We start from the raw sequence: 22753 nt of genomic DNA on the forward strand, positions 1-22753 counted from the left end.
TCGGTGCACATCAGACTTGCCTAACAAATGGCTGCATGGCGTGGGTCATTATAGGGGAAAATTCTGCAAGCCTATTTCCCAATGTTTCTGTACTGACTACTGATAAAATGTGGTTCTGTTCAAAAATCAACATCAGTTTATTTTGCACTTCTGCATCGGCTCTGGAGGTTGCTGCTTGCCATCACCTACCTGTTGAAAAATAGCTAAAGGCTCTCCAACAAGTTGTTAATAGGGATGTTTACTTATGTTTCCAGCAATCGATGTGAGAGATCTTAATCAAAGCATGAAAAGTAGCTCTGTGTCCCTTTCTCCATTACATGGGAAAGCTGAAATAAACCCTTTAAAAAAAATCAAGTATCAGTTCTTTTTCTTTTTGCTCCCACCTGTTTGTCAGGTGGGGCTAAATATCTCTCAGTTTGTTGTGTGTCACTAATGTGTAACCCTCATCCGGTTGTGGGAAATAACAGTATCATTACTAGAGAGAAGTTGATGCTTTAACTGGGCCTTCACCAGAAGACCTCTCATTAAGTTCTTTTAAGGTGTCAGCCAGCTCAAAGGGATTTTGCCCTCCCAGAAATTGTTATGTTAATTATTTTTTGGAATTTGAACACGTAAGATTATGAAGTAATTGTGAAATAACAGGTCTGCTCATTAGAAGAAAAGTAATATTTCAAATGAGAAGCTGACACAGACGTGTAACATTATGCCATGTCCTCCTTACGAATGTCAGTACTGTATCTTATAACACCGCACGAGAGAGCAGAAATCCACTCTCGTTCAGTGATTTTGTATTTCAGTAACAAAGAAAAACCGAAAAAATCTGCTGCTGCTCTAAACCAGGGATGGGCAAATTATTCTCCCATGATGCAACATTAGAAACTCTGATTGTTGCGACGGACCAACAGAAACTGAACCAATAAGCTTATAAAGAGATGAAAATTAATACTGAGCTGAACGGAATTTATTTATTCTTAGTTATTAGGGAAAGTATATTTTAATTATCCTATATGGTACTCTTTGTGTTGGGACTTTTGTAAACTCCTCAAAATACAGGGCAGTATCCTTTTGAAAATGAACATCACAACTTTATTTTACTACCAGGTCTCACTCATCCAGTGACTTTTTAAATTAAATTTTTAGGAATAATAAAGCAAACATTGTTTGACTTCCCTCAACTCTGTTAACTGTAACATATAATAAGTGTCTAAAGATGAGGCCACTTAAACTCATAAAATGACCAAAAATACATACATAAGTGGACACACTATGTATTTTTGGTCATTTTTGGTCACATTTAGTAATTTATTGGAGTAAAAATGGCATAAATGTTGCAAATTTAGCGACAATAAATCACCTGTGTAGACATAAATAGTTTAGATCAGGGGTCTCAAACTCCAGGCCTCGAGGGCCAGTGTCCTGCAGGTTTTAGATGTGTCCTTGATCCAACACAGCTGATTTAAATGGCTAAATTACCTCCTCAACATGTCTTGAAGTTCTCCAGAGGGCTGGTAATGAACTAATCATTTGAATCATGTGTGTTGACCCAGGGTGAGATCTAAAATCTGCAGGACACCAGCCCTCGAGGCCTGGAGTTCGAGACCCCTGGTTTAGATGTTATAAACACATGAAGACACAGTGTGTCCAGGTTTCAGTATCCACAGATCAGCAGATCTATTACCACTTATGTTGATACATTGTGTCTATGCTGGCAACTAATGAGCATCAAAGAAACATTATAAACCCAGGTAGAAACACTGTAATATATCAAAATATAAGCACATAGGGTAACCAGAGCCAAACAAGCTACACGTGGATCAGACTGTTCGTTTCTGTGGAACTATATCGAGGTCTGAAATGTTGATATATCTTTTACGATATAGGACTTTTAGAACAGTTATTCAGGTGAAAGGTTTGGCATTGATCACACGACGAGCAATTATTCTGTATTTTGTACCAAAAATATTTTCCAACATCTTTACAAGAAACTCACATTAAAAGGCTTGTGCCCAAGATGAAAACAAACCAGAGTTGCTTATAATCCATCTGGTTTATCTTACCAAGTGAGCAAACATTTGATTTACACAACTGCTTTTTACCTTTACTGGATTACCATGATCTGCTTTTTTATGAATGCACGTGCCCAGTACCTAAAGATGTCGGATACTGTCTAACATTGTGCTCTATGTTTTATTACTGGCTGTGGAAATCATGTACATCACTCTGCCTTGTGAACACTTATCTGTATGGAATATTGTATTTGTCTTTTACTTGTTATGTGTTATATTTGTTGTAACTTTTTCTGCCTTGTTGGTCACATTTCTCTTGGAAATCAGATTTAAAGCTCAATGAGACGTTTTATTTGGATAAATAAAGGATAATAAAAACTTGAAGTGTGTGTTTTCCAGTGTTCTTGTGTGATAGTCTTTGTACACTTTTGTGCATCTTTTATACCACAAAAAACTGTTCAACTGTCATTTCATCTGATTTTGTGTCTGATAATCATCTGTGGTATTAATGGGAAAGTATCCAAAAATCCTCACTTTGTGTGATTTATATGACTGGGAAAGTGGGAAACCTGGTTAATATCGTCACCAACAAATGAGCTACGAGCCAAACAAACTCGGCATTTCCCAGCTTTCCTGTATTTATAACTTCCTGCTTTCAGGTAATCTTCCTACCTGTATGAGCTGTGTGAAGGTCGACACAATCACGATGGATGTTCAGAATGAGCTCCTCTGATTGGGTAACGGTGACATTTGGTAAGGCGGGGGAGGATTATAAATGCAGCGATGGCGGAAAAGTTTGTAGTTTGGTCGAGATTATAACGGTCTGAGAGCTCACAGGCAGCCAGCTCCTTCTAAAGCGCACTTTCTTCATTTGTTCCTCTCCCGCTCTTCTTTTAACGCAAGATGAACAGAGTTATCCTCCAGCTTTTTGCAGTCGGATTTTGCTTTGCAATCGGTAAGTTAAAAAAACAAACACACAAGTAAATATTCGATTTAATTTCAGCTTTACCCGTTATTCGAATTATTCAATAAAAATGGGTTTTCTCTAAATACGTTTGAAGTGAACTGCTACCTTTAAAGACTTAAGTTTGACTTTTAGCAATAAATGTTTAGTTGAACTTTGCTGTGGTCGAACTATCACCTGCGCAGTCATGTGTGCTCCTAATTAACGCCTTACTTTTTTGTACAAGTTTTATGACTAAATTATGTATGTAATTATGTAAACCGAGCTTTTATATGTTCTAATACCATTTTATGTGTATCTTTTTTTTTGTCCTGGAAGCTTTACCATTATTTTTCCACTTTCTTTGGAAAAAACTTTGTGTGTGTGTGTGTGTGTGTGTGTGTGTGTGTGTGTGTGTGTGTGTGTCCTTGTTGGAGGGTGCAGGGCTGTTTTTGCTGCTTGTGTGCGCAAAATAAGGTACAAACGCCACCTTCCCTTTTGGGCGTAATCAAATATCACCAAATCAAATATCACTTTGTTTGTATTTTTCCATAATGTTGGTTATCTCTCTGTGGTTTCAAATGGTATGTTCTAGTTTATCTCATAATCTGAGTAGAGATCTTTTGACTATTGCAGATAAGATATGAAACATTTAAAACCCCAACCACGTATCAAAGTTTGTGAAAAGTAATGCATATTAAACCACTCATATGAAATGCAGCTCTGTGGTTTATTTATGCTGTAAACTATAAATGTATGTGGAAATGCGCTGCTTCTAAGTGTGGCTTTGATAAAATGCAGACACTCCACTCCAAAAATATAAAAAATAAAGACAGTTGCACAGAACATAAATGCTTGAGGCAGTCTGCATACAAAGCTGACATTTATCTCAAACGAGTTTTGTTATTTTGACCCTTAATAAACTTGTACTGGTTTTGTAGGCAGCCACTGGTTGCTAGGGAAAATGTGTCTTAATGACTGCATGCAATTCATCTGATCATTATTAGATTTTGTGGTTGCTCATAGCTTGCACGGAAGATGACGTTTTCAGTAAGCATTCACAGCTACTCACAAAGCAAAAATATTTAGAGGTGTTGCCTGAGCACTATGGCTAACATGTGTTAAATGTCAGCTTCACTCAATTTTATTTCAGATTTTGTGGCAATCTGCTCGTAACAATCGCAAGGAGGTTTTCAACAACCAGTTGAGGGATAGCCTCTTTCCCCTTGCAACCAATGGTCGTATCAGGTCCAATGTGTTATGTATGATGGTGCCCTATTGCTAAAAGTAGCTAATAACTTAAGTTGTCCTGTGAAAAATTTATATTGACAAGCTTAACTGCCGATTCAAAGTCACCCATGACAAACTGGGCTAATTTGTTTAAAAAAATTCTTTATAGCTGAATGAGCAAAGGACCTTTGCAAAAAAGTTCCAAAAATATTTAAATTTGTCTTCCATACATTATCTGGCATTGTGACTTAAATGTATTACTGCTAAGTGAAATGGTATGGAGAGTTTTATTTAAATTGGTTGGCTAAAGCTAGCCAAAAGTGCGAATAACTGATTAAAATAATCAGAAAAGAGAAAGCTACCAAAGGCGTTGGCTAAAGATGACAGCTAATAGATTTGGTGAAACTAAAGCTTCATAGTTGACTTAATTTTAAAAAATTCTTTTCAAAAGTATTAACAGCAGTGATTTAACCTCTAGCTAAAAGTAATGGGGTAGACAACTGATTTTTATTTGACTGAAAAAGTAAACCATTGAGCCACTTGGTTAAAATATACCAAAACAAAGTGTATAAATTGCTACAGTCGTTTTAATTTTCAGTTTCCCACTGAAATTGAGGAATTGGTTTGCTAAAGAGTGTTTAAAGGACTATTTTCTCAAAGAATGAAACTTGTATCGAGGTTCATGTACAAATGCCTAGAAATGATCAGTATCACCTGGTTTAGCTAGAAGCAGTAGAGCTAACAGTCTGCTAAGTCTTTAAACAGTTTAGGTGACTCAAAGAAGTTTATGTGAAATCATCAGGTCTGTGTTTTGTTTTCAGTTGGTCGTCTTGTTTTTACCTTAACAATTAGGTTTACACTTACACAGGATTAAATCATTTTTTTAGCATGTTAAATGATGTGTATTGTATGATTCACCTGAGTGACTAAGACTTCGGCTGTAGTGTTTACCCTCTGTGCACATCCCGGGCTTTATTTTAATGCTGATTTGCAGGTTCCAGGGTGAGGCAGCTTGTTTGTGATATGTGGAGAAGGGCTTTTTCTAAATCCACCCCCAGGCTGTTAAACACAAAGTCAAGTAAAAACTTGCCAGGCATTACATTAAATTTTTGTCCTTGTAGTAGTTGAGACTTTGCCAAAGGTTCAAATTCCTCTGCTGTCCAAGCTTCCTTTTTTCTTTTTTTTTTTTCTGCTTATTGTTTTACACCCTTTGTCCAGTTTTGTCCTTGAGATTTCAACTGCTGTGTTTTGTATTCAATTTCAAACCACACCTTTCTGGGATCTGCATTGTCATCCTGGCTACTTGCTGTACCTTCAGGTGCTAATGCTGACCTTTTACTTGTGTGACCAAAAAGTGATCCCCATATGGTGATAATTGCATAAAGGTGTTTGGGTGTGTCTGAAGTGGATTATTCCAGACAGTGGACTGGTTCATTTCTGAAGGAAACTTGTTACAGGCCAGTGACATATTTCCCAAATCACCAGCTCACATAAAAATAGACGAATCGACACCTCTGTTCAGCTACCAGCTGCTTTAAATCCTTAGTCAATAAATCTAAGTAATCTACAGTGTTCACTGCCAAAGAGACAGTTTTGATATGCTTGAGATGCGACTGTAGTGGGTTTTTTTTTTTTTTTTTTTCCTTGCATGCAAAAGATTCCTTTCTCGAGCCACAAACTCACACTGGGAGGGAAGGGGCACGCCTGGATACATGGGAGGGTTGCACCAGGAAGCGTATTTGGAGTGAATCTGTGCCAAAATCAGACATGCAGGCATGGATGACTTACTTTATTAATCCCAGAGGGGGAAACTAAATTTAATAGTAGCCACTTAACAAAAACAATGTAGGTCAATGATACTCCCCAAAAAGAAAAGCAATTATAACAATTAGACTAAATGGAGACTAAAGTAAACATGATGGGAATACAAAGGGAGTAAAGATGGGCCATTGGCTCCACCCTGCACACAGTAAACCCTGCGCCGCCCCAGGCAATGTAAGTGTATTTGTTTGCCATGATCAGTTGATGGTAACTGAAATGAATCATAGCTATTGGTAAGAAAACATTTTAAAGCTTAACTTCTGAATTATGTGTTCCTAAGGTGTTTCATTTGGCCCGCTGCCTTTTGATTTTGGGATAACTGTTCAGGTGAGAAGATTTGATTCCCTTTCTAAAAATGTGAATATCTGACACACTTCTCACCACAAATCAGCTGCTCCTATTCATGGTGTCCCCATGGCAAGTTTTTAGCTTTAAATCCAAACGCAAACTCGTATGAGCTGCCCAGGCACATTAATCTTTAGTTTTTTATGAGCAGTTGGAGGACCATCATCCCTCCTTGAAAGAAGCCTTTAAATACAAAGTCGACCTCATAACAGATTTCATGAGCTTGTTTACATGTTTCCCGACTTCCCGGTTTAATTTCTTTCCATATTGCAGCACATGACTCATTGTTGGGCTGCTGGTATTTAGTCAGTGCCTCCTCCCTTCGTCCTTTTCCAGCAGATTCCCACAGTTCTAAATCTGAGCCTTGTGAGTTTTTGTTTTTTGTTCCCCAAATTGTCCTGCCCCTCCAGTGCTGTGCAGTTGACATGTTGGTACTGTAAACAGTACCCACCCCACTGCCGCTTTTGCAACAACAAAAGAAACATCCTCATTTAGCTCTGCATTCATTACCAAAGACACAACGCCTTTCAATATACTTTGTCCAACTAGTACGTGCTTTGATCTTGGAGTGGAAAATCACAGGTCCACAGCCTGCAGCTTTAATCTGTGAGCGATAGAGGGCAGTGTAGGACTGAGGCTCAACCTCGTTAGTAATGTGGCACATCTGACTGCTCAAAAGAGTGTTCCTTCATTATTAAAGAACAGCCTGCTAACGAAATCCATTTTAAATTTGGGCAATTCGGTAAAAAGCAGAACTGTGCCTGTTATGTTTTTAAAGTGTTGGAACTTCTTGTACAAGGTGCCTATGCTCCTCAGTCTGCAAATCCCTCAAATGATCACATTGAACATTTATAGATAGCATGTTAAAGTAAATATAGGTGTTTCCCTAACCTTCTTCACATTCCTTAAATTAATTAATACTGTTCCTAGGTATCACACAGGGAAGTATCTGAATTATGCTGGACCAAAGAAGATTTTCAGAATTGTGCCTTGTTTTCTAAAAGTATTGTAGCTTGGATATAGATTTATAAAGTAATTACATTTTAGAAAGGATGACTCGATGTGATATATTTAATAGCTGAGAATAAAGAGATTACAGTTCAATGCTAAATAGTTTCTAGGCTTGAAATGCATGCAGCTTATTATTGTTAATTCAGAGTAAATGTCCTTTGAAACATCCAGCCATTGTGTTCAAAGCACTTGTATAGTGGTTACAAAAACCCCAGGAAGTTCCTTGTTATTTAATTATTACATTACTTAATAACTCTGTGGCATCAATGGCCATAAAGATAACAAATGTCCGCCTTCACATTTTCTAAAGCTGACCATCGGGAAGAATTGGTCCAGAGGCTGATCTTTAAACTGTGTTCTCCAGCTGGCAGTAAGACCACCAGTCATATGCTGATGCATCACCTCAAGTGAACGACTGTGCTGCTGTAACTGGGCACCCTCTAACTCTGAAACACTATATATAACACGCCTTACCTCAGCTTTGTTTTCTATAAACATGTGACTATGTGCAGGAGTTGGCTCCGTGAAGGTGGAGGAACTGGTTGGATTGGAGAGGAAGTCTTGCAACACATCTCGGCAGTCTTGGTTATATCCTGTCACATCACTAAACAAACAAACCTACAATAAGAAAGTTCTCAAATGTATCTCTGTCAAATTTGATGCAAGAAAAATAAAACTGTGGTCCTATAGCTACTTTTTACTGAAGGTGCTGTATTTGATAAGTTGATGTTTCTTTCTTCCTGCTGTTAACAGGACCTCCAGGTTTGACTACATTCACATGTTTGATTAGTTTTCCTTTTATATGAAAGCTTCTTGATACGGTAATTAAAATCTTGGTTGTATCCTAATACAGATTTATTTATTTTAAATTAAAAGTTAATGTTTACCTCTACAACATATACAAACTGCCACATGACATGAGCTCAGGGGTGTAACCGAAACCGGCTGGGGCAGGTTTGTGGTTGTTTTCTCTGTACAAAGTTGTGGATGTGATGAGAGAGATGTATCTCTTTTTTCTTTGTAATTGAACTGAAACATCAGAACGCATTGTTACAGTGCTCATGCCACAACGCCATCCCCCCCCCCCCTCCTCCCATGACATATTGGACAATAAAAAGGAGGGAACTAGTGACCTGAAGGGTGTGAGTCAATGCAGCAAGGCAGATGATGCTTAGTCATCACGCTAGTTATGCAATTACTTTAGGTGAACACTCTAATTGTGATTGGTTACTCATCATGAGATGTTTTATTAGCTTAATCTGGAAGATTTTGTCTGCAGCTACATGTTTGTTCATTTTTTTTTTTTTTTTTTTTTTTTTTTTCTCCTCCCAGCTTGTCAGAAGTTGCAGTAATTCTAAATTGTCTGTAATTAAATTTAAAATGTCACATTTAAGACAATGATTAAAAGTTGTAGACTTGAGGAACAACTTAAGCTGTAGCCCAAAACTACAAAGATGATTTCAGGGTAAAGTTGTAAGCTTTGAACATTTTAAACTGTTTTATTTGTTTAATGCTGCATTCACAATATAAGCAGTTTGATTTCTAATAAGCCATAGTATTACAATGCTTTAATTTCAGTGTCTCATTGGTTACTGCTCAATGTTGTACAGTTTGTGCCCAATTCTTTCTAGTAACGCACTCAAAGGTAGCTTAGAAATTCCTTGGGTGACACACATCCTGACGTGTTTTTTGCAAGGTTTGTCAACATACTCTCTGCACTGATGGAAAGTGTAGTTACCCCTTCGCCCAACCCCAGCACAAATAACAGGTTGTGAAATCACGGCTTGTACCAGGATGGTGTTATCAGAGACCAGTCATGCTTCTTGTTTTTGTCTTAAAGCAGATTACAGCTGTCTCACAGGTTTTATTGAAAAAGCCGAATTGGTCTCGAAGGGTTTCTGCATACATGAGCAACATTTACAGTCCTAAAAATTGAATAAGAGGAAGTGCTTTCATGAAAAGACTGGACTATGTTCTTTTATAATCTGCTCAGAAGAACTGCTCCAGAGGGTTCCTTTTAACACATGTAGGGCCTAAAGAGAGCCTCCCCTGTGCTTCAGACTGAAGGTCATATTTTCTTTATCTCAGACTTTGTCCTTATCTGTTAAATGCCAGACATCGATACCCTAATGGAGGACAAACACTGAAAGGCCTCTTTTTCTCAGCCTCCATTTCAAGCGGCTGTGAACAATGCAAATGTTTGAACTCCCATTTATTGCCTGTTACCAAACTAAATGGTTTCCTCTTCTCCCTTTTTCTCCAAATCTGATATCAGGCCAAGCTCTTGTATGCTACCAATGCACCATTGGGATTGGAAGTCTGTGTGTGACGTCTGAAAAAACATGTGCAAGCGGTGAACAGTGCTACAGTGGAGTTGGGAAAGCAAGTAAGTACGCCAGTGGCTACAAATGTGAATACACTGCATTCTTGTAAAGCTTGTCATCAGCTCTCAGGTGAAACCCCTGCATTCTTAAAATGCAAACACAAAGGGAGTGTTTTAGACATTCCCCTGCATGTGAACTGATGATTTTTCTAAATGTGATCGTTGTGCTGCAGGAACAAACTCTTAATTGCCATGTCACTGATTTGAAACGTACGTTTTGTTTTTCCCATTCAAGTTGATCCTTTTCAGTTGGGGAATTTCTACCTGTAACATGTAGCCATGTTACATTGTCAGGCTTTCCAGGATAAGCTAAATGATTATTGACTGGTGACAAAGAGCATGTGGTTTCAGTCCAATTAATCTTTCACACATTAGTTTTCCAAATTTCAAAATGGCAAGAGCAAAAACGCTTCATGACCAGACTTCACAAATGGTTGCAGGATCTCTTTTATAATGCTTGGTCCTTCTGCAAACTGAACTTGGCTCACTTTCCAGACTTTTGCTGACATATGTTAAAACTCTAAAGAATCTGCGAGCACCCTGAGTGGTAAACGCTGACGCTGTTTGTTGTTCCACAGTTGGATTTGTGGACGTCAAGATGAAGGGTTGCCTAGCAGTAGAGAACTGCAACAAGACTGAAGATGTGAACTTTGGCACAAACAAGACCGTCTACAAGATGACCAAGACATGCTGCAACACAAACCTATGCAACGCAGCGCCCGGCATCCCCACGCTGACCCTGGCCCTCGCCACCATCTCTGCTGTGTTTGTGGGAAACCTCCTGGTTTGACAGATGCCACCAGTTTAAAATGCAAACATGGCTGCAACACACACCACAGATTTGATAAAATGTCCTTAAACATGAGGTTTTTGTAATCATGGAGTTTTTTTCTTTTTTCATTATGGGTCTTTTGTTTGCTGTCCTTGAGTTATGTTGCAGTTTTGGTTTCAGATGTTTTTCAATTAATTCAATCTTTTAAACATTTTTCTTTATTTGGTTCAGCCTGCATTTCACTGTAACAGATGCTTAATAAAGTCGGTTTATATTAATCAGGTGTAATACTAATATCAATGTGCATTTTGGTGTAATTAGTTGAATAACCTGTGAGGAATTTCCTAATTGTTTTCTAGCTCTGTCGCTGTCAGAACGCCTCCAACGAAGAGTTTGATACTCTGAGCATCGCTGCCAGCGTTGCATTTGAAGAGGGTGGGGGGGGGGCTTAGTTTTAAGGCTAAACCAAATGTGTTTCTTATCTTACTGAGTGGAAACTAAGAAGGGGAGTAAGTGTAAACTAGCTGTATAACATTATTACTACCTGTGAAACATACTAAAGCATAAAGGCTGTTTATGAACGCATTACGGAGCTTAAGGCTGGCACCGGGTCATCATTCTAGTTTCTCCCCCTTTCCCCATGCCAGGTCTAAATAACTTTTTTTTTTTTTTTTTTTTTGTCCCTCCAGTGTGCATGTTGGCTATATGGGAGTAATGGGGATGTATAGACTAACGCGTCTTGATCAGATTTGTCTTCATATACACATTTTCCCATCTGCAAAAACGTTTGTGTTAAACTAGCTAGTTTGGCGATACTTTCAAAAGAGATCCTATTTTGGGTTAGAAATGTATATTTTGATGCTTCAAAGTCTTTAAATAAAACTATTGAAACTGGAGAGAAGTGTGTATTGGGTTTGATTTCTTTACTGCTGATGAAACAAATCTTTCTTTTTGTGAAACTGCCAGATTTACTGGTTAACCAGGTTTCGGTGCCACTTTGCCCAGAGAGACTTTCTCGATGTGTCATATGTGAGATTAAACGGATTATTCTGGGGTTCTGAGGTCATTTCTAGAGGGGAAAAGGGGGTAAACCTAGAAATAACTCTTAAATTCTGTAATAAAAGCAAATTTTACTTGCAAAGAAGAACCACTTAGGCGGTAGTTCTGTTTTTTTGTTTTTTGTTTTGTGTTTTTACATTTTTCAGCCTCACTGCTTTCATCTTTCATGGCATTCCTTTGCTCATTAGCACGCCCTCTCCCGTCCACCTGAGGTGACAAAGAAGACAAAAGGCTTAGAAAAAAACTGTCCACTCCCTTCAGCTGTCAAACATAAATCTGTCCCCACCAAACAAGCTCATCAGTTTTTCGAGAAGTGCCAAGAGCCAGCAGCCTCTCTGTGGAAGGACTTTCTGAGGACTCTTACCCAAAGCCAACGACCAAATCAACACAAGATGGCAAAGATCGTGCTTGTAGTCATCGCAGCTGTTGCATCCTTCATGCTGGGTAAGGTTATCCAATCAGTTCTCTGCATTGGTTAATGATAAAATGAGATTACAAAAATAACATAAATATTATATATTATATAATACAAGGAAATCAGAGGAGCTAAAAAAGGTGCAAAATTATCTTTTTTTCCTGAAATGCTTTAGATAATTATTACCGCTAAGTTCCTTTTTGGTGATAAAAATCATTGTCTTTAGTAAATTATTTTGGTAGCAGGATAAAAATTAATTCAGGACTCTGGCAAACTTCTTGTGGTGTTTTTTATTTATTTTTCCATAATTTCAGAAATAAAACATCTGCCATCATCCCAGCATTTAAAAAAATGGGTTTTTTTTCTTTGTGCTGAGGGTAATCATTCACTTCACAGGGCACTAAAAAAAACAGAAGACAGCTGGTTAAGTGACTATCGAGAGTGATGGGATGTTGTTGGTTTTTTGACAAAACTGGTCAAATTCTCCTCACGGTAACATCTAAGTAAGACTCCTGTAACTGCGTCAGAGGCAAACACTGTGCCTGCTTTGTGTTGTTTGGGCCAACTGCACATGAGCACCACACGATGTCAGGAGAATCCGCTCCAGCTTTGCCCAAAGATGTTCTTTCTCACATTCTGGAAATGCAGACATTTTTTGTGTGTGTTGCCAAGCTGCGAAGCCTGGGTGAGGCATGCAGGAAGCAGAATTCATACGTTATATGATATTTGGATATTTGCCCGTGCTGTTTTTTTTTTTTTTTTTTAAACTATCTGAATAATTAATGCCCAAACTGACTGAGCTGTTGCTCAGGGTGAGGTCTATAAAAGTTCAGGCCTCTGGTGTATTTATGATTAATGACAAGTCTACTAAAATAACAGCAGACTGACTCTTTTTCAATCCTCCAAATTAAATAAAACCTATTTTGAGGTCCCATTTAGTGAAAGTGTTTTTGTTAACAGCATGTTTCTGTACGGAATTGAGATGATAGCCTTTTTTTTTTTTTTTTACATATAAAGCTGGACAGGGGAAAAAACACAAAAAATCAGAAACAAAAACTTGACTGCTTTATCAACCTGATTTTTTTTCCACTGATAAAAATACTTTTGGCTACTCCCTTTGTCACCCTGGGTAGTGCCACATGTTTGATTTTGCCAGATGACCAACACGGGATGTGTGTCTCTGGCTGTAAAGTAACCGGTGACCGTTTCCTTGCCAAGCGAATATGTCAATCACTTCTGATCGCCTGTCAAAATGATGTTCACTTTTCTGCTTTCCTTTGTGTGTTTCAGTGGATTCCCTGTCATGCAAAAATTGCAGATTTGGCCTTGTGGGGCTCTGCTTGTCCAGCAGTACAGAGACCTGCTCTACCAACACCAGCACTTGCTTTGTTGGAACCGTGGGTAGGTCACCTCCTGATTGTTTTAAACATCACAGCAAGTGAGCACAGGAATGAATCACATAAATCACACCTATCTACTTTCACAAATGTATCTGAAGACATACCCGATGTCCTCAGCTGCCAAAAAAAAGTAGGGTGTGGTGGTAGCTGGGTGACAGTGGAAAATTACAAGTTAACAGGTGCTGTGCTTTAAAGAATAGTCAGTTCAACTGGTTTAAGGTTATAAAAACAAAAGTGCAGTATTAAAATAGGACTGAAAAAAGAGATTAAATACAATAAATTTTATACTGTATATATTTTAAATGTCATTCTTCACCTCTGTAAGTCTCAATAGCCTAACATAACTTTTCTCTCTCTAGCGTTCCCATCACTCACCAGCTTCTCAGGCTTCACCAGCCGGGGCTGCCGAAGTGACACTACAGGTTGCAACATGACGACTAACAGCACCCTGCTGGGAGTCAGCTACAACCTCGCAATCAAGTGCTGCTCCATGGATAATTGCAACCCCATAGGCGGTGCCCCATCTGCCAAGATCACCCTTTCTGCCACCATTGCTGCAGCCGTCCTGGCCTCCGCTTGGGGAAGCATGTTGTGATCAAACTTCACACAATGCTAGCTAAATCCATTCGTACCAAAAAACTAAGAAAAAACATGTTCTTTACACTCTATCTAAAATGAAGTCTTTGGATCTCAGCAGTTATTAAGTAAACTTATATGCATAGTCATGCAGCGAAGTTTTGTTTGTCACATAAAACACAAACCTCCAGTGCCAACGTCATGAAAGTTAATCTATGAGATGTTTCAGGGAAACATTGAGTTTGTAAGTCTTCCATGTTGTTGCTTTCCTTTTTTGTATTTATCCTTTTAATGACTATGTTATGAAAATAAAAGTGTAGCCTCAGAGTATTTCTTATTTGACTGATTGTGGATACAGTTTACAAAAATGACAACAAAAACAAAGGGAAACACAAAAACTGGTTACATTGAATACAAAACAGAACTTCTCATGTTTCAACTTAGGTAAAAAAATTAAAAAAAAAACTAGCACAAGAACCGGGGCGATTGATACTAACAAAACCTTTCCTTGCAAACCACAAAGAAGTTAGCTGCAACACAACTGAACTTCACATTCCCATTAACACAGTGAAACCTACAGTGGTAGGTCATCGAACATCTATGGAATAATACCCAACTCCTTCCCCCATGTGGATTTGAGGCCTTCAAAGGGAGCTGAAGTTACACTACACAGTTTGTTATAGATGTGGGAGATTGTACCTTGCCTGACAGTTGCAAATTAAGGAGCTCATCCATTAGTTAGCAGCTCGAGGTTCTGGAAAATTGGAGAGGTGGGATTGCAAAAATTGTCTGAGTTGTAAATGTCTAAAAAAAATTGAGTTTTGGGAAGAATATATTTTGCTGACAGCTGATCAAATGATGCTAGTTTATTGTGTATAAAGAGATCTTTAAAGTAGATAATACCTGCTCTAAACCAGACCTGGAACAAATTGTCCAAAGATGGAGGGAGGAATAGGTGACTTGATTGGATGGGGCTTTGAAGTGAGAAATTCTTAAGATTGAAATGTTTCCTGAACTGAGCCCACACCCTGAGGGAGTGCTGAATTATCGGATTAGATGTAAAGTTGTCAATGGATAAAGGGAGAGAAGAACCCAGAAAGAAGGCAAGAAAAATATACTGAGTTCAGTCTAACTTGAATCCGCTGGTCCCAGTAGTTGAGAACTCCCCTCTGACGTGGGATAATGAGCTATTTGGTCTGAAACACGTGAAAGTGAAGAATCACTGGTCGCGGTTGGTCACTCGGTTTTGGCTTCGGCACTAAGGTACGATGAGCTCTGTCAATTTCTGGAGGCGATGTGAGTATATCCCCACCAAAGATTTCACAGAGGGCAGCGACGAAAAAGTCAGTTGGGCGGCCACTTTGAGTGGATTCTGCTAAGTCAAGTATTTGTAGGTTTTTCCAAAGGCTGAGGCCTTCTAGGTCGATAACTTTGACGCCCAGCTTGGAGTTAGCCTCTCAGAGGTCACCATATGCTTCTTTGAGCTCTTTGATCCGCTGACCCGCATCTTCCGCTGCCAGCCCGAGCGAAGACAAACGCTGGCCATGTTCATCCACTGCTAGCCCAACCTGGTCGAACTTAAAGCTGAGTAAAGGAAGACTTTAATTCAGCCTTGAGTTCTGTTGCCAGCTCCTCTTTATGTTGGGTTAACAGCGCAACAATGGGGTAGATTTTCATATTAAATGTTGCCAAAGCTTCAAACATATGTGCAAATAATTCCTTCATGCTTGTCTAAATACTGAATTTCAGGCTGTTCATTCATGGTTCTTTAAATTGTGAATTATGCAAAGCTACTCTAGGAGAGTCAAAGATGAAAAAGATGGAGCTGGAAATGGTCCTGTGTATGTGTAAAAATGATGAGAAAATGTACTCAATGATCATCCTTTGCTCTTTTATCTGGTTATGCAGAAGCAGTGGGTGAGAAATTAAGTACACCCTCACTGCTTCCATTTGAATTAAACAGATCGAGTAGGGTGCTGCTAATCAAATGCACTCGATTAACTGATCCCCAGCAAGTGTAATAAAAATGTAGACATTTTGGCAGTTTGCTGGTCTGGAGCTTTCAGGTCTTTGCTAACACAATGCAAGCTCCACGTTTGGTGAATAAGCACAATCAGCTCATGCCAACTGTAAAGCACTGCATTGGAGGAGTGAGTGGGCTTGTTTTGCAGCCACAGTACTGAACACCTCATGCTCATGCACTGCTTCTGAAATTTGCCTTAGTTTTCTATAAATAATGACATGGTGTAATATGTCATGTGTTGTTCTTCATCTCAGAATTGAAAATCATTTAATATATTTAAATCAAGACCTGATAAAGATCAGATAACCTTTTTATTATGGGCTGATACATAAACCCTACAGTAAATAATAGGTTTACTTTAATCTTACTTTGTCTTATACATATTTATCTAGCAACACTCATGTCACTCCTTGCAAACTTTATCAGTCCAGTTGACGTGTATTTCTGATGCAACTCCCCCAGTGAATAAAGATATGACTGCATTGTTCGTCAAAGCAGATTTCCCACAGCTGCCGTAACAGTGAGTTCGTAGAAAAATAAAATAAAAGTTATCTTTCTGGTATTTTCACCTGCACTTCTGGAAACATCAAGATGAAAAATTTACTGTGGAGTTGTGCAGCAGTAATGACTCTGTTTGCTACAGGTAGGAGGTTGTTTGCTTGTTTTTCTTTCTGCTTGGACTCAAATACTACTGGACTACTGGTTATTTTCAGAGATACTTTAAAATGTGTATATCCTGTCTTGGGAAAAACTGAGAATATATATAAATATAAATATCTTGATCAAGTGATTTATTTTTTTACGGCTTCAAATCAACAATCGAGGATATTGTTCAGTGTTTTTGATGGGTCTGATTTCATAACCTCAAAACGTTTTTACTCAACTGTTAAAAAGTTTTACACTGCTGTTTTTCCAAATTGTTATTAGAATATCCTTAAAAGAACCAAGGTAAGCAATAATAGGGTTTTATCTGGCTCAGCTTGGGCTTTTTGGAGGGTGTCTAGGCCCCTAAGTAGTGCTGACCCATGGCAAAGAGTCTGCATATTCCTATTTAATAGAAGCCTGTGCAGCTTCCTGTTGTTTCTGACCATCTGATAAACAAAAGTGTATTTTAAACTTGAGCAGAAATGGCTAAAGGACCATTAAGCTCATGCCACAAGCCTCCATTCATAATGCCTAAGGATCACTGCTACTACTTTGTTCAGACTTACATATGGTCTTCACCAAAATTGTAGAATTCACAGGCAGTAATCTGTGAATTGTGGTAAAACGACGAATGAGTTTGATGGAAAATAAACTTTTTCATGGGTCAAGAAACAGATTAACCTGCAGCATCCATGAAGCCATAGAAAAAGGGTTTGGATCTTACAGTGGGTGATCCAGTGGCTCTGTTATGGTGTGGAGCCACTTGTATTTCTCAAATGTTTCATGAGATGCCCAATTTTATAAGCTGAAGAAGTTCACCCCTTTCACAACCTACAACAATTTTTTTTATCAGTTATTAACAATTTTTTAAAAAAAGAATTGAGCGGAGTTGTAGCTAAGGTTAAATGAAGGTCAGCACGATAGCATCAGCAAACTCTATGCTGTGTATTTGCCCTTGTTTCCATGCCTATGATTCAACCATAGGTCAGGGACTGCTCCCTTAAAGTAAAGAGCCACTAAAAATTCATACAGACATGTTAAAAGTGATCACCTTTATCCTATCATAAAACATTTCTATTCTAATGCAGCCACTTTCTTTTAAGATAACAAAGCATGCATAGAGCTCTTAGAATCAAGAATCAATGCCTCAAAATACCAAAACTGTTCTAGCATGATGTAATGGTCCAGCACCTCCCATAAGATAAGGTTTGTCGTTTTCTCATGATGTCTATCACCTGTTGGTAATGAAAACTCATTACAAATTCACGTAAATGTTTCCCCAGAATCACAATGAGGGCATTTAGTGCTGCTCGAAGTCATTCTGAATGCTGAGAAAATGCAGGTAGAAAGACTGGTTTGTTAAGAGTTTGTCAGAAAGATGAAAGGCAAAACATTTGGGGAAAAAAGATCTAGGGGGTAGATTGCAGATGATGAATAGTCGCCAAACTTAAACCCTTCACCTTTGTCACGAATTTGTGACAAAGGTGAAAGCAAAGAAATCTACTTTTGAAACAGAGTTGGAATGGACCTCCCTAATTCCACTGCAGAAAGGATGTCAGAGGATGTCACAGGTTGCAAGTGTTACCAGGGCTAATGCAGAGAGAGACACACAAACCATATATATACACACACACACACACACACACACACACACACACATATATATATATATATATATATATATATATATATATATACACCGTATTTTCCGCACTGTAAGGTGCACTTAATATCCTTTAATTTTCTCAAAAATCAACAGCGCGCCTTATGTATTATTGTGCTTACTGACGTCGAACCGATTTTATGTGTTACACGGCGCTCAAAAATGTAAAAAAAAAATGACACCAAGACACTGCGGCATCACTGAGAGTTAAAAACTGTCTAAATTCTTTCATCTTTAATAAATTGATCAGCGTTTCTGCTTTTCTAACTAAACTAAACAGCAGTGACATTTGTGGGGTTACTTAAGTTGAACTAGCTGCTAGCTTGGACTAGCTAGCTGTGTATAATGATGTGCTACGTGATCGCTAGTGACAGAGCTATGTTACACAGCTAACTTTTTTCACTCATCAAGGGTTAAACTTCAGTCATGAGAACAACTGGGATAATCTATCCACAATACGAGGTCAGTCAAACAATCAATGGTACGGAAGTGGAGGAAGCAAGAGGAATGAGTTGAGTAAAATTTGACTTCTCTGACTGTTTTGTTTCGCTTAGTGCACCTTATAATCCCGTGCGCCTTATGGTCTAATAACATGGTATGTAGCTTGAATTGCTTTCTTACATAAACAGCCTGTTAACCTTGGCAGGTTAAAAAACAACTTCTGCTTGTGTACTTTGTGATAACGGAGGTTCCTATTTTGATAAAAGTGTAATTAAATGGAGTCAGATATTTGACACAGCTGATTAAAACACTTTCTGATATTTTCCAGCACCTTTTTTATTTACAGTTGCTTTTTTTGGTTATTGTTTTCTTTCCCACAGTTGACTCTCTCACCTGTGAGACGTGTGATTTTAAGATCCTTGGCTACTGCATGCACACTGATCCCGTGAATTGCACAAGATCTCAGACTAACTGCTTCACTGGAGTTGCAAGTAAGAGAAACACCCAGAGCTTTCTGTGGCACAGCTACAGAGGAACTATGAAGAAAATTACATTTTGATTTCTCACAACAGCGATAAGACTTTCCACTGAATTTGCTCTAAAAACAAATTTTAACATTTAATCCAAAAAAATTGCTTTACAAGCTTCAAAATATTTTATGTTAAAGTATTAAAAAGAATACATCTTAAAAACATTGAAAACATTGAATAACCTAAAACAAGCCAAAACAAGATAAACAAGTCAAACATGGACTGTCCTTTCCTCTCTCAGAGTTTACGATCAGCCTGTTGAACATCTATGAACGTGGCTGTATAGAACCAGCCGAGTGCAGAAACGAGACGGGCTCCATCTTGTATGTGAACTACACCGTCACCAGGACCTGCTGCAGCACCGACCTGTGCAATGGGGCCACCTTCATCCTGCCTGGCTTCACTGCAGCTCTGTGTGCTGCCCTGGTAGCAGTTTGGAGCCAGTGGGTTTTTTAAAGATGACGAGAAGACACAACAGAGTGTTGCTTTGAGTTTCCATTTCATAATAATTCACTTTCAAAACCTTCAATTAAAAAAATGAGTTAAACAATATCTCTAACATGTAAGTGTGATGATGTAATGTGCTTAATAATGTAAACTATAGATTTTTCTATGCAATTCTACAGTTTGATACAGTTTCAAGCCAAAATATAACAACCAGATGCATTATATTACTTGAATTGCTTTTTAATTACTTTTTAAAGCTGATTTAAAGGAAAATAAATTCTTACGCTGATTATCCATCTATTTGCTTCCACTTGTCCAATTCAGGGTCTGACTTTCTTAGAATAAACAGTTTTGTTGTAGAAAAAGAACATGACATAGGTCAAATTAGTTTCTTTTTAATTTGGATTAAAAATTCATGACTTCTTAAGTACAATAAAGTAAAGTGCTGAAAAACAGAGTCAAAGATTTTAGCTATTAAAATCAATTTCTCACTCCTGAAGTCTGTATCAAAAAATTCTCCATGTTGATAAATTTGGTATGCAAAAAATGATAAAGACAGAATTTCACGAAACACTGAATGATGTGATAACTTGAAATATCCCTTTACCACAAATGCTGCATATCACTTGTTGATCATTAGTCATAATCAACAAGTGCTGGAGGGAGTGTCAAACAGCTGGTCAGTAGTCCAGTTAATCCTATGACATGGGGTGTGTCCACATATTTTCATGCTTTTTATTTCCATGGTTACTACTAACTACAATACTGCTGAACTCAACATGTGAGCTACATTAATTCCCCATATACGACAGTTCACAAGCCTCCATAAGTTCTCAGTTGATTTTAATTATCTTTAGTTTGTACAGTACAGCCATCAGTGGTAACAGGTTTGACACCTTCCTTCTGTACTTTACATATTAGCATGAAGAGCTACTACATTACTGATGTTCTGGTTTCTATAACCGACTTTAAGCATCGATATCATGGTATATAAATACAGTGCGAACAGCGTGTCAGTTGTGATGTCATTGATGTACAGAAACAAACATGGATTTTTTTTATCTGGTTTCTGATAATCCAGTGGGAAAAAGCTGTATCATATCACAGGACTCACATTGATCCCAAGTCCATTGTCTAGCTCTGGTTCCTTCTGTTTCAAAATTGTAATATATAATAGTCTTCATTAGCTCATTTTAATTTTCTTAATTAAATATAGTTCAGTTAAATGCACTGGATGATAGGGGATAGTTCCAGAAATGTTCAGAGAATGATGCCGCCAGTATAAGCAGCTACATTCCATAAGAACTGAGTCACTGATCTTAAGACACAGTCACATCACAAAGCCTTTATATAGGCCACTGCATTGTTTATTGTTTTTAACAAGCATAACTAACTGCAAGGTCTGCAAAACAAGTTCTCTAGTGAAAGCAATCAAATGAAGCCAAACCTTGTACTGTCAGGCTGGGAGTGTCTTTTGTTGCATTTTATATTGCCTATTTTTTTAAGTGTTCAGCATGGGACATACTCTGCCAAACCTTACTAAGGTTATAGAACTGTACAAAGGAGGGTGACTGCACTCTGTTGCCCTCCAGTGTCATGCATAAATCGTAATCCTTCCTGTCATTCTCATCATTTAGAATGCCATATTCCATATTTTCCTATAGCTTTAGTGTTATATGTGTCCATTTCTGTCCCATAGTCCACCTAGCTCAGTTGGAAGTGCATAAGATGCTTTATCTCACTGTCATGGGTTTCAGCCCCATGTTGGGTGATGGGTGTCTGACAAGCAACAACTCTCATGAAAGCGGCTCTGCAGGTAGGTAAAAGCACCCTGCTGCTTTTCAAAGCATTCTGCTGAGTCTGTCAGTCCAATCCAGAAAAGGTCTTCAGCTTCTTTCGATTTTGATTGAACAGTTCTCTGCAGGAAACTCTGAACAGTAAAAGATGCTGAAAAACACTTTTTGTAAAGATTTGACAAAAGATGTGAGAACAACCTGCAAAAGTTTTTTTTTTTTTTTTAAAAAATACCTGCTCCTCTCTGCTGTCTATTTTCACCAGGTCTCCTCCTTTTATCCTACATTGTCTTCTTCTCTCTTCTCAGGGTGATTTTCTGGTGGACAAATAATAGCACGTAATAGCACGTTGCTCCCAGCCTTCTTCACATGTATAACATTGTTTATCTTTGAAGAGATAGCAGCAAAGTCTGCAGTCGGGTACGGGGGAAAAAAATCACTGTTGTGATTGCTGGGATTTGGAAACAACAGGAGGCTCCTTCTGTCCTGTAGCTACAATCAATCAGGCCATCAGTTTGTTTTTAATCATCAGAGGATGTGAATGTTTTAAAGTCAAAGTTCATAACCTACTCATTTATGTATAGCTGTTGACATATAGGCTGCACTTTTATTTTGATCATGTATACATATGTATGCAAGTATAAAGAAGTCTATTTAGCAAAGAAAAGAAAAAATGCTAAACAAAAGCAAGAAAAATACATTTCAACATTGCTTCACCTGTTATGATTCAGTTACATATTGAAAAGGAGTGGGAAGAAGTACACACTTATTTAATCCCACCCCTTCGCCATACATAATATAATCTTCATCCTTTTCCCTTCCTCTATAACTCATGAAGATCATATCTTTATAACTCTTTTTTTCTTTCTTTATAACTGCTTTGTGTTTGGACATTGCTTCAACTCCATACTCAAACTGTTCCACAGCTTCACTCCACGCATAGAAATTATTTTATTAGTCATCTCTAAACTGTATGTAATTCTTTTAGTTCCCTATCCCCACCTTCTCTAAGGGGATTCCAGTCGCCAAAGGGAGGCACTTCTCACAAGCTTTTGTAATTGATTTGAGGAGACTTCACATTTAATGGGGTCATCTTATCTTGGAATAGCTTTGTTTACAACAAAGGGGAAGACACCTACTAACCCAGTTAACAGCATTACAGCACAGTCATCTGTTGCCTTGGGAAGTTCCCCATATTTTCCTCCAGTGGACTGTCATTTTGTTGTTAGCGCCACACATCTCAGGGCTTG

The 22753-nt window shown here is 38.2% G+C and overlaps 3 protein-coding genes across 5 annotated transcripts; all 3 read left to right on the plus strand.

Moving 5' to 3' along the window:
* Positions 1-2795: 2795 nt before the first annotated feature.
* LOC146493019 (prostate stem cell antigen-like) lies at positions 2796-11412 on the plus strand. Its single transcript, XM_085148224.1, has 3 exons — positions 2796-2961; positions 9632-9742; positions 10318-11412. The coding sequence occupies exons 1-3, from the start codon at positions 2910-2912 to the stop codon at positions 10527-10529; spliced, it is 375 nt and encodes a 124-aa protein (XP_085004350.1). The 5' UTR covers positions 2796-2909; the 3' UTR covers positions 10530-11412.
* A 431-nt stretch (positions 11413-11843) lies between these two features.
* LOC146493020 (uncharacterized) lies at positions 11844-14276 on the plus strand. Its single transcript, XM_085148223.1, has 3 exons — positions 11844-12014; positions 13276-13386; positions 13745-14276. The coding sequence occupies exons 1-3, from the start codon at positions 11963-11965 to the stop codon at positions 13978-13980; spliced, it is 399 nt and encodes a 132-aa protein (XP_085004349.1). The 5' UTR covers positions 11844-11962; the 3' UTR covers positions 13981-14276.
* Positions 14277-14391: 115 nt separating this feature from the next.
* Positions 14392-19815, plus strand: LOC146493021 (uncharacterized). Of its 3 annotated transcripts, none has more exons than XM_085148221.1 (4): positions 14392-16627; positions 18704-18803; positions 19114-19224; positions 19505-19815. In XM_085148221.1, the coding sequence occupies exons 2-4, from the start codon at positions 18719-18721 to the stop codon at positions 19717-19719; spliced, it is 411 nt and encodes a 136-aa protein (XP_085004347.1). In that variant the 5' UTR covers positions 14392-16627; positions 18704-18718; the 3' UTR covers positions 19720-19815. The 3 variants fall into 3 exon arrangements, with proteins under 3 accessions (XP_085004347.1, XP_085004346.1, XP_085004348.1); XM_085148220.1 differs by having other exon boundaries at positions 18704-18754; XM_085148222.1 differs by lacking the exon at positions 18704-18803.
* Positions 19816-22753: the final 2938 nt, after the last annotated feature.

This window comes from Neolamprologus multifasciatus, chromosome 22 (assembly GCF_963576455.1).
Source record: "Neolamprologus multifasciatus chromosome 22, fNeoMul1.2, whole genome shotgun sequence".
Taxonomy (NCBI): Eukaryota; Metazoa; Chordata; class Actinopteri; order Cichliformes; family Cichlidae; genus Neolamprologus; species Neolamprologus multifasciatus.